Source organism: Oncorhynchus masou, chromosome 15, assembly GCF_036934945.1.
Source record: "Oncorhynchus masou masou isolate Uvic2021 chromosome 15, UVic_Omas_1.1, whole genome shotgun sequence".
Classification (NCBI taxonomy): Eukaryota; Metazoa; Chordata; class Actinopteri; order Salmoniformes; family Salmonidae; genus Oncorhynchus; species Oncorhynchus masou.
Genome location: NC_088226.1, coordinates 21,137,973 through 21,155,153, shown reverse-complemented (window position 1 = coordinate 21,155,153; position 17,181 = coordinate 21,137,973). Strand labels below are relative to the sequence as shown.

Below are 17,181 nucleotides of genomic sequence, written 5' to 3'. Positions count from 1 at the left end.
TAGTTTAAATAAGCTCCTTGCTCTTCCAGACTGTTAAAACCTCTTTAAAAGACACCCAGAAAAATTGTTACTTAAAAGGAAAGAGAGGAAAGCAAGATACAGAAAGAGCAATAATGTCATAGACACTATTTACACAAATAAGATATATTGACAAGTTTCATATTTCAAGTTAATGTCACATGCACAAGTACAGTGAAATGCCTTTCCTGCAAGCTCTAAGACATAGTAACCTAGAATAATATCATATTTAACTGTCAGAGAAAGAGAAGTTAAGTAAAATGTGGTTTAAACTCACAGTTTTCTTTTAAGTACAGATGGGAGGTAAAGCTGACACAACCTCTTGACTTTCTCCTCAATAGAGGAAATGCCTCTCCCCCTTGGCCATCACTGTCAAATATACCGTAATAACACCAGAAGAAAGTTGTTTCTCACTCGCTTTACCAGAGAGAAGGTTGTATGGCACAATTATTACATCGGGTCAGGGGCTGGATTAAGAAACAATACCCCACGGGGCTTAGATATTTTAGATTATTATAATGATAACGAAGATTGGTATGAGGATGACAGTATTGATTGAAGTGTGAAGATGTGATCCGATAGCGATTTTGACCATGACAGTGTTATAATTTGATTCATTCAAAACTAAAGTTGCCACGTATCACCATGAAGAAACAGGTAAGGACATAGCTTATGTCTGAGCATCGGATCATTGCCCATTGTGAGTGGAACTGGGGAACTTAGACACATACGTGACTTTCCTTGTTAATACTCTACTTAATGGGATTATTTCTATTCATGTGTGTTAAGTGTATATTCTAGATTATTTTTTTTAAACACATTGTGGAGGATACAGCAAAAGTGCCCAAGGAAGAGCTCCGGGCCCCATCTACAGTATCTGATTGACACTTCTCCCTTCCTGGACCAGCAACACTCCTTCCACTGCCTTTCTGAACTGCCTCAACACCTGGTCAGCTGTGGAACACCAGCATTTGCCACTGCCAGAACCCAGAATGGATTATTGTTTTCAAAGGATATTTGAAATTCTCTTTGTAATGAAAAGCACCATATACCAAAAAAATATTATTAGATTGTGTAACTATTCTACTTAGAAGCATTCATTTTTTTGAAAGTACATTTTTGAAAGGGTTTTGCTCTGCAAGACATTACGGTAACAGTCTGGCCAACAATGTCCTGATTCACAACTATTTGCACTAGCTCCTCCCAGTAACATACTGTACAAGCTGTGGGCTTCCTCTGCACACCTCGCTCTCTCACTCACACACACACACACACACACACACACACACACAACCATAAATGATTGTACATCCACATAGTGAAACCAAAAATCTATCAGGACTTGATATACTCTTCTTTTTCTCGAGACTGAAAGCTGGAACAGGGCGTCTACTGTTGAGCATTAGATAAGTTAAATACAAAGTAATAAATAAGTGTAATAATGGTTTCACTGCACCAATATCATCAGCTTCCTATGACGACGCTCTTGGTAATAAAGATTGGTGGGACAAAGGACCTTTGACCCGATCCATTTGAAGTGGAAGCTGGGTCCTTTCGTCTCAATAGGTTTATGGTGCCTCAAATAGCTAACAAGTTATTTAATTAAACACCATGTTGTTTTACTTGGTGAATAATACATTAATTTAGGAAAATGTGTTGGAACAGTATGGAATTCAGACATAGGCCCTGAAATTTCAGATTTCACACAGTTGAAGTGAGAAGTTTACATACACTTAGGTTGGAGCCATGAACTCTTTTTACAACCATTACACACATTTCTCATTAACAAATTATAGTTTTGGCAAGTCAGTTAGGACATCTACTTTTTGCATGACAAAAGTCATTTTCCCAACAACTGTTAGACAGTTTATTTCACTTAATTCACTGTATAACAATTCCAGTGGGTCAGAAGTTTACATACAAAGTTGGCTGTGCCTTTAAACAGCTTGGAAAATTCCAGAAAATGAGGCTAATTGACATCATTTGAGTCAACTGGAGGTGTACCTGTGGATGTATTTCAAGGCCTACCTTCAAAAGCAGTGCCTTTTTGCTTGACATCATGGGAAGATCAAAATAAATCAGCCAAGAAATTTTTTTTGTAGACATCCACAAGTCTGGTTCATCCTTGGGAGCAATTTCCAAAACGCCTGAAGGTACCACATTCATCTGTACAAACAATAGTACGCAAGTATGAACACCATGGGACTATGCAGCCATCATACGCTCAGGAAGGAGACGCGTTCGGTCTCCTAGAGATGAATGTACTTTGGTGCGAAAAGTAATCACAGAACAGCAGCAACGGATCTTGAGAAGATGCTGGAGGAAACAGGTACAAAAGTATCTATTTCCACAGTAAAACGAGCCTTATATTGACATAACCTGAAAGGGCGCTCAGCAAGGAAGAAGCCACTGCTCCAAAAACCCCATAAAAAAGCCTAACTACGGTTTGCAACTGCACATGGGGACAAAGATCGTACTTTCTGGAGAAATGTCCTCTGGTCTGATGAAACAAAAATAGAACTGTTTGGCCGTAATATCCATCGTTATGTTTGGAGGAAAAAGGGGGGGCTTGCAAGCCGAAGAACACCATCCCAACCGTGAAGCATCATGTTGTGGGGGTACTTTGCTGAAGGAGGGACTGGTGCACTTCACAAAGTAGATGGCATCATGAGGGTGGAAAATATTGTGGATATATTGGAGCAACATCTCCAAACATCAGTCAGGAAATTAAAGCTTGGTCGCAAATGGTCTTACAAATGGACAATGACCCCAAGCATACTTCCAAAATTGTGGCAAAATGGCTTAAAGACAACAAAGTCAAGGTATTGGAGTGGCCATCACAAAGCCCCGACCTCAAGCCAATGGAAATTTTGTGGGCATAACTGAAAAAGCTTGTGCGAGCAAGGAGGCCTACAAAACTGACTCAGTTACACCAGCTCTGTCAGGAGGAATGGGCCACAATACACCCAACTTATTGTAGGAAGCTTGTGGAAGTACCTGAAGAATTTGACCCAAGTTAAACAATTTAAAGGCAATGCTACTAAATACAAATTGAGTGTATGTACACTTCTGAGCTCCTGGGAATGTGATGAAAGAAATACAAGTTGAAATAAACCATTCTCTCTGCTGTTATTCTGACATTTCACATTCTTAAAATAAAGTGGTGATCCTAACTGACCTAAGACAGGGAATTTTTACTAGGATTAAATGTCAGGAATTGTGAAAAACTGAGTTTAATGTATTTGGCTAAGGTGTATGTAAACTTCCGACTTCAACTGTATGTATACGTTGTAACCTTGCTAGTTAAGCATTACATCATTACAAATTCACCGACTTTTGATTTCAGTCTTTTATTGTCTTACAATACAGCATGCAATTAGTCATGAGGTTTATTTTGGTGTGTAACCGCATGTGTTTTAGTGAAAAGGCCACTCCTGACCTGCAAAATAATATCATCATTTCAGAATTGGTTAAAAGTAGGTTTAAGTGTTAAATTAGTAGTTTTTAGGTCAGTGTCCCCTGTTTTAGAGCTCCAGCTCGAATTTGACGTCAATCTCGGCCTTGTAAGGTTCCAGCAGAGGGCGTATCTCCTCAGAGAGAAATCTCGCCACCTGAGAATGAGACAGAATGATGAGTTAGGGTGCGTCAACTATAAGCGCATGGAGAAAATCTGTATACTCTACTAAATACCAAAGAGCACACTGGTGATATTGATGCTCAGATTTAATGGATATTTTGCCACCATGAAATCTGTAACAAGTGTGCTGGAGATTATTTTCTGTTTAACTAAAGATTCAACTAAAGATTTTACAATACTCTGAGGCCAAGTTGTGAAAACCAAAGGTAACGGGTAGTGGGGTGTTCTGTATAGTACCTGTTGGGGGGCACGGCCGATGAAGGTCTTGGGGTCCAGGATGTTGTCAAGATGGCCCAGGATAGGGGCGAAGTAGGGGTCAGCCTGGACCCTGGCCAAGAGGTCATTGTCCCCCCCCTCCTGTTTCACCACGTTTGCAGCCTGCTGGGACAACACACGGATCTTCTCATGGCAGTCCTGGAGCAAGAACACAGGCAAGAGAGAAACTGTTACTGTGTGATTACACAAATATAAATACACAACATGCAACCATTTCAAAGGTTTTGACTGGGAATATAGATAAGCATCTGTTGGTTACAGATACCTTTAAAAAAAAGGGTTGACTCATACAGCAGACATCTACTTCGCTAGTACCTGTCTGTTGCCTCCAGCCTTCACCATAGCCATGATGATGTTCTCTGTAGCCATGAAGGGAAGCTCATGACGGATGTGTCTCTCTATCACCTGAGAGCGCGAGAGAGGATGAGAGAAAGATGAAAATTATGATACATTGCATTAGGAGTGTAACGGTTCACCAAACCCAGGGTTCGGTACGTATTGCGGTTTTGGGGTCACGGTTCAGTTTCGTTAGAGCAGGACATTTTTTAAAAAGGCAACAGTTACTGTAGATAATTTTAGTTTTGGAAAAATATGTCAAACTAACCCAGGAACAGATCATGAGCCATATGATGTCGGGCCCAATAAAAATGTTTTTGTTTTTCCAGGTTTCTGATTTGCCCCTGTTTTCCACTGTCAAAAACACTTTAAAAGAAAAAAAAAATGCACCAGACATTTTAGGTCTGGCAAAAAAACAAATACATTTCATTTTTGGGTAAAGATAACCTTTCATTTAGGTGCACAAAGTATTGAGATAAAGTTTTGTTATTGACCAAATACTTATTTTCCACCATATTTTGCAAATAAATTCATTAAAAATCCTACAGTGATTTTCTGGATTTCTCATTTTATCTGTCATAGTTGAACTGTACCTATGATGAAAATTACAGGCCTCTCATATTTTTAAGTGGGAGAACTTGCACAATTGGTGGCTGACTAAATACTTTTTTGCCCCACTGTATATTTTTTAAAATGAAATATTAAATGAATATAAGTATTCAAACACTTTACTCAGTACTTTGTTGAAGCACCTTTGGCAGCGATTAAAGCCTCAAGCCTTCTTGGGTATGACGCTACAAGCTTGGCATACCTGTATTTGGGGAGTTTCTCCCATTCTTTTCTGCAGATCATCTCAAGCTCTGTCAGGTTGGTTGGGGAAGAGTCTTTCCAGAGATGATCGATCAGGTTTAAGTTCAGGCTCTGATTGGGCCCCTCAAGGACATTCAGAGACTCACAAAGCCCCTCCTGTGTTGTCTTGGCTGTGTGCTTAGGGTTGTTGCCCTGTTGGAAGGTGAATCTTCGCCCCAGTCTGAGCTCCAGAGCAGGCTTTCATCAAGGATCACACTGTACTTTGCTCCGTTACTTTTGCTCGATCCTGACTAGTCTCCCAGTCCCTGCTGCTGAAAAACATCCCAACAGCATGATGCTGCCACCACCATGGTTCACCGTAGGGATGGGTCCAGGTTTCCTCCAAAAGTGACATTTGTCATTCTGGCCACAGAGTTCAATCTTGGTTTCATCAGACCAGAGAATCTTATTTCTCACGGTCTGAAAGTCTTTAGGTGCCTTTTGGCAAACTCCAAGTGGGCTGTCATGTGCCTTTTAATAAGGAGTGGCTTCCGTCTGGCCACTACCATAAAGGCCTGATTGGTGGAGTGCTGCAGAGATGGTTGTCCTTTCCAAATCATGTCCAATCAATTGAATTTACCACAGATGGACCCCAATCAAGTTGTAGCAACATCTCAAGGATGATGAATGGAAATATGAGGCACCAGAGTTCAATTACGAGTCTCATAGCACACACACACACAGTTGAAGTCGGAAGTTTACATACACCTTAGCCAAATACATATAAAATCAGTTTCACAATTCCTGACATTTAATCCTAGTAAAAATACCCTGTCTTAGGTGAGTTAGGATCACCACTTTATTGTAAGAATGTGAAGTCAGAAAAATAGTAGAGAGAATGATTTGTCAGCTTTTATTTCTTTCATCACATTCCCAGTGGGTCAGAAGTTTACATGTTACCAAATAACAATTAAGTGTATTGCCTTTAAATTGTTTAACTTGGGTCAAAGATTCCAGGTAGCCTTCCACAATAGGTTGGGTGAATGTTGGCCCATTCCTCCTGACAGAGCTGGTGTACCCAGGTTTGTAGGCCTCCTGGCTCGCACACACGCTTTTTCACTTCTGCCCACAAATTTTCTATAGGATTGAGGTCAGGGCTTTGTGATGGTCACTCCAATACCTTGACTTTCTTGTCCTTAAGCCATTTTGACACAACTTTGGAAGTATGCTTGTGGTCATTGTCCATTTGGAAGACCCATTTGCGACCAAGCTTTAACTTCCTGACTGATGTCTGGAGATGTTGCTTCAATATATCCACAATTTTCCTTTCTCATGATGCCATCTATTTTGTGAAGTGCACCAGTCCCCCCTGCAGCAAAGCACACCCACAACATGATGCTGCCACCCCCATGTTTCACGGTTGGGATGGTGTTCATTGGCTTTGCAAGCCTCCCCCTTTTTCCTCCAAACATAACGATGGTCATTATCGCCAAAGAGTTCTATTTTTTTTTTTCCCATCAGACCAGAGGACATTCCTCCAAAAAGTACAATCTTTGTCCCCATGTGCAGTTGCAAACCATAGTCTGGCTTTTTTTATGGCGGTTATGGAGCAGTGGCTTCTTCCTTGCTGAGCGGACTTTCAGGTTATGTCGATATAGGACACGTTTTACTGTGGATATAGATACTTCTGATACCTGTTCCTCCAGCATCTTCACAAGGTCCTTTGCTGTTGTTCTGGGACTGAGTTGCACTTTTTGCACCAAAGTACGTTCATCTCTAGGAGACAGAACGCGTATCCTTCCTGAGTGGTATGGCAGCTGCCTGGTCCCATGGTGTTTATACTTACGTCATATTGTTTGTACAGAAGAACGTGGTACCTTCAGGCATTTGGAAATGGTTCCCAAGGATGAACCAGACTTGTGGAGGTTTACACATTTTTCTTGGCTGATTTCCTTTTGATTTTCCCATGATGTCAAGCAAAAGAGGCACAGAGTTTGATGGTAGGCCTTGAAATACAGCCACAGATACACCTCCAATTGACTCATATGTCAGAAGCTTCTAAAGCCATGACATTATTTTCTGGAACTTTCCAAGCTGTTTAAAGGCACAGTCAACTTAGTGCATGTAAACTTCTGACTTCAACTGTGTGTGTGTGTGCTATATTCACTCAAAGTGCTGACCAAACAGAGGTCCCCGTACCGAATGGTTCGGATACGAATGTGTACCGTTACACCCCTACATAACATCAAATCACATTTTATTGGTCACATAAACACGGTTGGCAAATGTTAATGTGAGTGTAGCGAAAAGCTTGTGCTTCTAGTTCCGACAGTGCAGCAATATCTAACAATTCCCCAATAAGTACCTAATACACAATCTAAGTACAGGCATGGAATAAGAATATACAAATATATGGATGAGCAATGACAGAGCGGCATAAACAAGATGCAATAGATATGTATATACTGTATTTTATACTATGAGATGAGTAATGCAATATATGTATACATTATTAAAGTGGCATTATTTAAGTGACTAGTGAACAATTTATTAAAGTAGCCCATGTCTGTATGTAGGCAGAAGCCTCTGTGTTAGTGATGGCTGTTTAACAGTCTGATGACCTGTAAGACAGTGTGAGTTGAATGTTGTTCCTCTGTGTGCAGATATGCAGCTGTGTGCATTACTCATGAAATGACAACGTTTAAAACGCTGGTGATAATACCTTGAGGACAACGGTAAAAAAAAAAAAAAAGAAACATCACAGGTTTATTGTGTTTTTATCCTCAATTTCTGTCTGGAGAAGCTTACTACATCTAATTATCTAAAAAACCTCAATGACTCTACCTTGGGGTAGACCACCAGACCTTCAGTGATGTTCTGCAGGGTGCTGAGGATGATGTCAGCAGTAAGGAAAGACTCAGGGAGAGAGATTCTCCTGTTGGCACTGTCATCTAGTGTTCTTTCCAGCCACTGGACAGAGGCGGTCTGGAGGGGATCAGCAAGCAGCGCTATCAGGTGGCGGGCCAGACTACAGCAACGCTCACAACGCATTGGGTTCCTCTTGTAGGCCATGGCACTGGAGCCTGGTGGAGGAGAGGGGGAGAGACTTGTCAGTGGGACCCAGATAAGTAACAATGGGTTGGCATTTAGGAAATAACTAAAACTAGCTGTTTACGCTGAGTCATCAGGATGATTTACTGGTTGGTGCCTTAATCAGAGTGAAATCTAGGGCCGAAACTCAATTGCATATTATTGATTCCTCACATCCTTCCTCCACAGCTCCTTGTCAAAGCACATTGGAGCAGAAGATCAGAGGTAAAGGATCTTCTGATCTTTTTATCCAATCCGCTTTGAGAAAGATGCAAGGAGAGAGGAATCGAGAGTCACCCTAGTTTTGGGATTAGACTCCCCTATACCTGGGTAGGAAGTTGACCAATTTCCTTCTTATAACTCACCGATCTGCTCCTTCTCAAAAGGCTCCTCAATCTCTTTAAGGTTAGCCAGCAGGCGGATGTCAGTGCAGATCTGAGGAGGAGAGTATAATTTATTACCTGTGGGTTATTCCACTACTGTTAAAGACCACCAGGAGGCATTGTTTCTCCGTATATAGACTTGTGATTTAGGGCTGTAAGGATGACAAACTGATTTCCACTAAAGTAAAATCTCATCTCGACCTTGTGGATGGTGGCTCCCATGCTGGCCAGGTGAGAGAGGGAGTCAATGTCCACCTTACGACTGTACGTCTGTCCGGTCACCATGTAGGCCCTGGGAGGAAAAATGAACAGGATTAGAGAACATAAACCTAAAAAAAAAAAAATTGAGGGATATGTTTGTACTAGGCTCAAATTACAAAACTTGTGGTAGATAGGAAGCTCAAGAGACTTGACTAAAGTATAAATTACTCACTTTTTGAAGCCTGCCATCTCTGTGACCATTCTGTCCAGATCCTCCACCTTATCATGGTCCCCCTGGAAGAGCTGCAGGAAGCTGGCCTGGGTGCCCGTAGTACCCTTCACCCCCCGGAAACGCAGGTCTTCGCGGGCACGCTGAAGGTTCCGCATGTCCATGGCCAGGTCCTGGAGCCACAGACATGCTCTCTTACCCACTGTGGTCAACTGGGCCGGCCTGGTAGAGAGCGAGAGAGAGGTGGAGGAGAAAAAAAATATATAGAAAGGTGAGAAGAAAAGTTCAAATAAAATGTGAAAAAAAAATAAAAAAATATTCAAATAAAAACAGAAAGATGAAGACAGAAATAAGCCAGAGATTAAAGTGCACTGAATATATCACTTTAATCCTAGAGGAATATAAGAATATTTTGAAGATACACAATGTAGAGGATGAGATGACAGGAGAACTAAAAAGTAAAGAGTACCAATGGTCAATAGGGAATTGTCAATGGAAATAATTGGTCTTCAGTTCAACAGCTGTTCAGAATCTTTGGAATGTCAGACTCAGAGCTACGTGTACCACGTTTTCATTGATCTGTACATTGAGACTGGAGCAGGATAATTGTTATTTGGCCATTGGCCCAGTTGTACTGCAAGGACTTCTGATTGGTCAACCCCAGGCTAGGTTGGGGGGGGGGTTATAAATGGAATTGTGTTCTTTTGTTCGGTGGAGAAAAGTTGAGGACAGGGGGAATGAACATCTACCTCCCAGCATAACAGCTATGATTTGTCCTTTTCAAATTAAAACATTTTTCTCCCCCTGGTTTGCTTTGGGGTTTGTGTTATTGAAGAATAACATCAACTGCCAACAGGAACATGAGTGTTCATAGACAAATGGGATATACAGTTGAAGTCGGAAGTTTAATTTCAGTTTCATAATTCCTAAATGTAATCCTAGTAAAAAATTCCCTGTCTTAGGTCAGTTAGGATCCCCACTTTAATTTAATGTGAAATGTCAGAAATAGTAGAGAATGATTTATTTAATCTTTTATTTCTTTCATCACATTCCCAGTGGGTCAGAAGTTTACATATACTCAATTCATATTTGATAGCATTGTCTTTAAATTGTTTAACTTGGGTCAAATGTTTTGGGTAGCCTTCCACAATAAGTTGGGTGAATTTTGGCCCATTCCCCATGACAGAGCTGGTGTACCGGAGTCAGGTTTGTAGGCCTCCTTGCTCGCACACACTTTTTCAGTTCTACCAACAACTTTTCTATAGGATTGAGTTCAGAGCTTTGTGATGGCCACTCCAATACCTTGACTTTGTTGTCCTTAAGCCATTTTGCCACAAGTATGCATGGGGACATTGTCCATTTGGAAGACCCATTTGCAACCAAGCTTTAACTTCCTGACTGAGGTCTTGAGATGTTGCTTCAATATATCCACATAATTTTCCTTGAAGATGCCATCTATTTTGTGAAGTGCACCAGTCCCTCTTTCAGCAAAGCACCTCCAAAACATGATGCTGCCACCCCTGTGCTTTTACTGTGGCAATAGATACTTTTGTACCTGTTTCCTCCAGCATCTTCACAAGGTCCTTTGCTGTTGTTCTGGGATTGATTTGCACTTTCATCTCTAGAAGAACGCATATCCTTCCTGAGAGGTATGACGGCTGCATGGTCCCATGGTGTTTACACTTGCGTACTATTGTTAGTGCAGATGAACGTGGTACCATCAGGTGTTTGGAAGTTGCTCCCAAGGATGAACCAGACTTGTGGAGGTCTACCATTTTTTTTCTGAGGCCTTGGCGGATTTATTTTGATTTTCCCATGATGTCAAGCAAGGAGGCACTGAGTTTGAAAGTAGGCCTTGAAATACATCCACAGGTACACCTCCAATTGACTCAAATGATATCAATTGGCCTATCAGAAGCTTCTAAAGCCAATTTTCCAAGCTGTTTAAAAAGGCACAGTCAACATGTAAACTTCTGACCCACTGGAATAGTGAATTATAAGTGAAATAATCTGTCTGTAAACAACTGCTGGAAAAATTACTTGTGTCATGCACAAAGGAGATGTCCTAACCGACTTGCCAAAACTATAGTTTGTTAACAAGAAATTTGTGGATTGGTTGAAAAATGAGATAATGACTCCAACCTAAGTGTATGTAAACTTCCGACTTCACCTGTATCCACAATGGAACATATAGTCCATGAGCCAGGGGGGGGGGAGATTGGTCGGGCTCACGATGTCTCATAGTGATTACCTTGAAAGTCTATAGTCAGTAGAGTTAGAAATGTGTCAGTATGCAACAAGTTATATGCTCACGCATACCCTTTAATTATATATCACTGGAAAGCTTAGATTCACAGATACCAATCAGTCAAAACATTTTTTATTTTCAGGTCAACATAACCTTGACCTTTGACTTCTAGGGTACATATCATAATTACCTGTATAAATTGCTTTAAAAAGGAAACCCTGATACATTTTTATCTTTGTTTGACAAGTGGTCCTCCCAACAGTTAATAGGATAACATTGTATAGAATGTTAATCAGCTCACATCCATGACTTCACTTGTACATATCCATTTTACATGTTTGAAGAGAAAACATTGCAGTAATTGATCATGACATCTTCAGAAATAAGCAATTCAGACAGATTTTTAGGCACATTCTTACCGTTCTGTGAATAATCTTTATATCTGCACAGCTGGCTCATTTGGTTGTGTATTCTACATGACTATGAGCATGTTATGATATTATTGGGCACGCTACAGTTACATTCATACAGGTATGATCGTGTGAAGTTGATACAACAAGACCCTATTGAGTTGCTTGGCGGCCATATAGGAAAAAGGTTTCTGTGGAGTTAATACGCGAATCCTGTGATGGCCCTGTATCTACAAATATGTTTTTAAAGGCCTGTTCTAGCAGTGCGTGTGAAATGTGGTGCCTCCATCAAAGTTGCAATCCAAAAACATACCTGCCCCACTACATGGAATTCTGTGGCTAAGCTTCCAACATTCTAATGTCAATGGCACAATATGGGCTATTTAAAAAAAAAACAATTGTTGTAGCTGGTGCTTTCAAAAGTTGGTTATATTATATGTAATTTTAAAAGGTAACGTCAACTTCCTTTCAGAACCACTTGTCAAACAAAGATTAAAATGCATCAGGGTTTCCTTTAAGTGATTTACACAGATATACCCTAGGGGTCAAAGTTCTGTTGACCTGAACATTCCAAAAATATGACTGATGGATAGCTGTGAAGCTAAGCTTTCCAATGATATAGGATTAAAGGCTATACGTGAACAATACATTGTTCAAAACGGACATTGTTTGTCATAGGGTAAAAGCCGTATGGGGAAAATAAATGGGATGGAGGGATGAAATAAAGAGTGATAACACAGAGAACGCTACCATTGCTGCACTGCCTTCACACATTTTCCAACTCTAGAGACACAAACCTTGAAGAAAATCACTGATACATCGTCGGCCCAAGTGAGCCCGACAGCCCAAATTTGAGGGTCATGCTCATGGACGTTCGAACCTCCTGGGGTGTTCATACTTACTGGTAATGTGTGAAACCCAGGGTAGGGAGACCAGCGTATTTTTCAGCAAAGTTTGACAGTCTGTCGATCACTCTGGCCAACTATAGAGACAGAATACTGTTTTTAGTTTACGGAAGAGATGAGGATATTTAGGATCATACTTGTTCGACTTTCGCAGACATTTTCAACAAAGTTGCACATAACTTTACACTATCAGTATCTAGTGCTGCCCTGGGGGGTAGTAGTATTAATCCTTCCTGGTCTAAAACAACTAATTTACCTTCGGCAGGAGAATGTCAAAACCATCACGAAGCAGGATCAAATCCTGGGAGGAAAAAAAAGCAGGTATATCAGTCAATATGAATAAAAATCTCAGTCATATATATATATATATCCATGAGAAACAAACATGACCATTAAGCACACTCATCCTAAAATAACATGGTTGTCAGGCTTCTCTTACCGTGTTGTCTCCCACGTAACAGGAAGTGGCGCCCAAGTGAATGATGGGAGCAGCGGTGGGGCAGCAGTGGGCAAAGGTGTGCACGTGGGCCATGACATCGTGCCTCAGCTTGCTCTCCTCCTCCGCCGCCATGGCAAAGTCGATGTCCTCAGCGTGGCTTTCCATCTCGGTCACCTGGGCGTCGGTGACGAGCAGGCCAAGAGCCTGGAGAAGGGAGGATAAGAGGAGAGAGAGTTAGAAGGAACAGACAAAGATCCTGGAGGTCAGCGGGGGAGGGGGCAAGAGAAGCAGAGACCGTTAGAGATGGTACTCTAGGGGTTGTAGGGAAAGCACTGCAGCCTGTCATTGTAGCTGATACTCTGGGATATGCATCCAGTGTAAGCGCTAGCTACTTTATCAAGTGTTCCCTGGATTTTATTAAGCCGAAACATCGTTGCAACATTGCAGCTTGTAGTAGTTGCACATTGTAGGCTCCTATGTAATAAAAAGTAAGCCAATTGGGTCAATGGGACGTGAGGTGGAACGGTTCAGAAAGTGGGTCAACATTTTCCAATCACTTTCAAACAGATAGCTAGATGACTTGTTTTGCTCCATATCTCACAGAGTACTTAGGAAAACTATTCAAACACAATCATCACGGTAGGTCTATTTAAAACCATTGAAAAAATAGAATGTGGTGTTTGAGTAGGAGATCAGGAGGTTGGCCCTGTGTTTATGAGAATAGCGAGTGACATTACTGGGCAGCGTCTCAACTCCCTCCCTACCCCTCCCCTTAACCGTAAGTAACAATGTTTTTTACTTGGCTATGGATAGGTAGGCAGTGCAGTGGTGGAGTTTCCACCATATAGTATACAATTTACATATCTGCAAACATAGAAGGGCTACTTAGGGTCAAGGAGAAGGGAGTGAAGAGAGTAAAGAGGTTAACGCTCAGGGGGTGTCTTATTACCCTGACATTTTGGCCTGGCTATTTTAGACAACCCCACCCCAACAGAAAGACACTGTAGCCCAACTTGCTACTTGACATCTGACAAAACAACGTTTTGTATGGGAACACTATGTACATTCCTTTTCATAAGGACACAAGTTTAAAAGTAGCTACTAACGAGTGTGAGAAGAGAGATTTCCAACACCCCCATGGCCCTGTGCATGTGTGTGTGTGTCAGCTGAGCTGCGAAAAGGCTCCATAAGCAGAGATGACCAGTATTTAGGGAAACGGGAATACCTAGTCAGTCGTCCAACTGAAATGTGTCTTCCATATTTAACCCAACCCCTCTGAATCTTAGAGGTGCAGGGGGCTGCCTGAAATCAACATCCACGGCGCTCGGGGAACAGTGGGTTAACTGCCTTGCTCAGGGGCAGAACAACATATTTTTACCTTGTCAGCTTGGGGATTCAATACTGGCCCACTGCTCTAAACACCAGGCTACCTGCCTAATTTATGTTATATGTATTAAAAACATATTTTAATTACTTCAGAGTATTTTGAATTACACTGGGCTGAACTAAACTCCAATGTACTTTGTATTTTCAAAAAGCAAAGTATTTTACTATATAATGTTGCATAGTGGTTCACATTTTGTGGCTCTCCTTTCAACCTACATTGGAATCAGAAGTCTGATAGCACTATGGTGTGATAAAAGAATCTGCTAAATGAATTAAATATAAAATGTACAATACCAGTCAAAAAGTTGACACCTACTCATTCAAGGGTTTTTCTTTACTTTTACGATTTTCTACAATGTAGAATAAGAGTGAAGACATCAAAACGATGCAATAACACATACAGAATCATGTAGTAACCAAAAACATTTGACCAGGGCAGAAATTTTACAAACCGACTTGTTGGAAAGGTGGCATCCTATAAAGTTGAAAGTCCATGACCTCTACAGTATGGGCCATTCTACTGCCAATGTTTGTCTATGGAGATTGCTGCCCTGTGTGCTCGATTTTATACACCTGTCAGAAACGTGTGACTGAAATAGCAAATCCACTAATTGGAAGGAGTATCCACATACTTTTGGCCATGTAGTGTTTATTTGCGCACATATTTTATTGTTTATTTTGATACAAAATATAACGATCAATGTATCTGTATTTTGCCATTTCTGCCTAGCCCTGCCTATATCCTTACCTTTGTGTAGTCCATTTCCCCTCCACTAACAGAACAGATGAGCTGATGCATTTGACAGAGGGTCTAATAGTAACGTTAATTACACACACAGCGCCCCTGTAAATTAGAAGGGTTGTGGAAGTCATTTTTGTCTTTAAGCTAATCAACAACAAAATTGCTCACATCCTGGCCGTGATTGTGAGTCCTATAGGGTGGAGCACAATTGGCCTCCGGGTTTGGCCGTCATTGTAAATAAGAACTTGTATTTAATTGACTTGCCAAGTAAAAAAAGGTTAGATTAAAAAAACTTGCCTAGTGTTTTTCTCTTAAAGGTTTTTGCTTTGCAATACTTATTTAGGTTTCAAAGTCTGCACTTTTACTCATCATGTGGACTAGCTAGACATATATCCAGTTTCCAAATAGTTTAGCCCAACAGCAGTGGAATATTGGAATTTGCAGTGTGGTCACGAGGCTGAAAAATATATGGAACCCAGACGTTAAGTTAGAGGCTAGATTCATTGAAGGGGATAACGTTAAATCTGAAGGACTACTACAGGGTTGATTGAAAGTTGGTAAAGTAAGTTACACTAGTCCAGTGTTAACCAATCCTGGTCCTCGAGTACCCCCAATAGTATACTTCTCTTTTTTTTTGGTACCCCTGGACAAGCACACCTGATTCAACTAATCATCAAGCCCTCAATGAGTTGAATGAGGTGTGTTTGTCAAGGGCTACAACAAAACGGTGTACTGTTGCGGGTACTCGAAGACCAGGATTGGTTAACACGGGACTAGTGTAACTTACTTTACCAACCTGACCAGTCATTTTCCTGACATAGGCCAACTGGGTACTGTTGAGGAATAACGACATACATTGTTACAACCCTAATCCACAACTATGCAATGACTATCACAAGACACTGCATCCTACTAACAAAACTAGCTTGTTTAGCTGCTGCCTACTATGGTTCGCATATTCTCTCTTGGGAAGGCAAACATTCTGAACCTGTTAATTTACTGTAATGTCCCCATATTTAGAGTAGGGAACTTGAAGTCTCTCAAGATCGCAACTTTTACAATAGACTTGCGAAATATATTTGGAAAACAAAAGCTAGCTAACGTTAGCTACTGAAATACATGCGAGGGCATGCATAACAGTTACATGTTCATCCATTATGGCTAGCTAAGTTACTATAAAATACCTAACACCTTTTCCGCTTTGGCCAGGTAGATCCACAATTTTCTCCACGTTGTGAATTTCTTCCTGTCACTGAAGTTGTAGGCCATTTCCTTGCTGGCATATCGAGACACCAGCGGCGAACGATACTTACTAAATTCGTCCATAACTAAAACTCGCTTATCACCAGCATGCGTGCAGTGCTGCCAACTAATTATCAGGGGAAATTGCTAGAGGCAGGTCAATTTGTTGCTAAAAGTTGCTCAATTACGTTGTGATGTCATTGCGTGATGATGTCATTACGTAATAACGTAAAACTGTGTTACGTAGAATAAGCAACAAAGTTACTGAAATTGACTGGCCATGTCGGCAAAAAACATGATTGACATTTGTTAGTAAATATTTCTTTGTTTATTATCATATATTTTTATTTGTAAAAGTAATATAAACACAACACATGTTATATGATCACATTTTTATTTTGAAACAGAACACATTGAATTATTAAACAATTACATTTTATTTATTTATATATAACTATATAATTTATATATAACTACTAAGCCTACACATTCTGAACAATTATAGTTTTAAGCAGTGTATTGGTAGTTAGTTAACATGCTACCTAACTGCTCAACAATTATAGGTACAGTCTAATAACAAGGTATATATGCTTATCTTATTGAACAAGCAAATTAACTCAAATAAGGATGTATGTGCTAGGCGTCTCTCTCCAGTTCTCTCCAGGTTGTTGTGCTGCTTGGCTGGCTAGCTGCTCAATGGTTTCCTCCAGCTATTGCCACTGTTTTCACACACACTGCAGTACACACTGCCACCATCAGCTGTGTGTCTCCGCCAGTTCCAGAAAGTCCACTCCTTGCATACGTACTGTAAATATGATGAATCATAGGTTGGCAAAGAAATCCTCTTCAT

General features: G+C 40.7%; 1 protein-coding gene across 1 annotated transcript; it reads right to left on the bottom strand.

Annotated features, from left to right (window-relative positions):
- Positions 1-3,420: 3,420 nt before the first annotated feature.
- Positions 3,421-16,506, bottom strand: LOC135555866 (adenylosuccinate lyase-like). The gene is made up of 11 exons (XM_064988646.1): positions 16,281-16,506; positions 12,962-13,165; positions 12,779-12,823; positions 12,520-12,599; positions 8,963-9,181; positions 8,731-8,821; positions 8,512-8,581; positions 7,901-8,139; positions 4,247-4,336; positions 3,893-4,069; positions 3,421-3,629 (listed from the first exon to the last, which is right to left on the bottom strand). Exons 1-11 carry the CDS (start codon positions 16,413-16,415, stop codon positions 3,543-3,545), a joined length of 1,437 nt encoding a protein of 478 aa, XP_064844718.1. The 5' UTR covers positions 16,416-16,506; the 3' UTR covers positions 3,421-3,542.
- Between the last annotated feature and the right edge of the window lie 675 nt (positions 16,507-17,181).

Excerpts from the sequence above, each read along its gene's own strand:
- LOC135555866 (XM_064988646.1), bottom strand. The coding sequence starts at position 16,415 with ATGGACGAATTTAGTAAGTATCGTTCGCCGCTGGTGTCTCGATATGCC. Across the intron at positions 8,140-8,511 it reads TTTTGAGAAGGAGCAGATCG|GCTCCAGTGCCATGGCCTAC; the intron begins GTGAGTTATAAG and ends CTCCTCCACCAG. Across the intron at positions 4,337-7,900 it reads GTCTGGTGGTCTACCCCAAG|GTGATAGAGAGACACATCCG; the intron begins GTAGAGTCATTG and ends TCGCGCTCTCAG.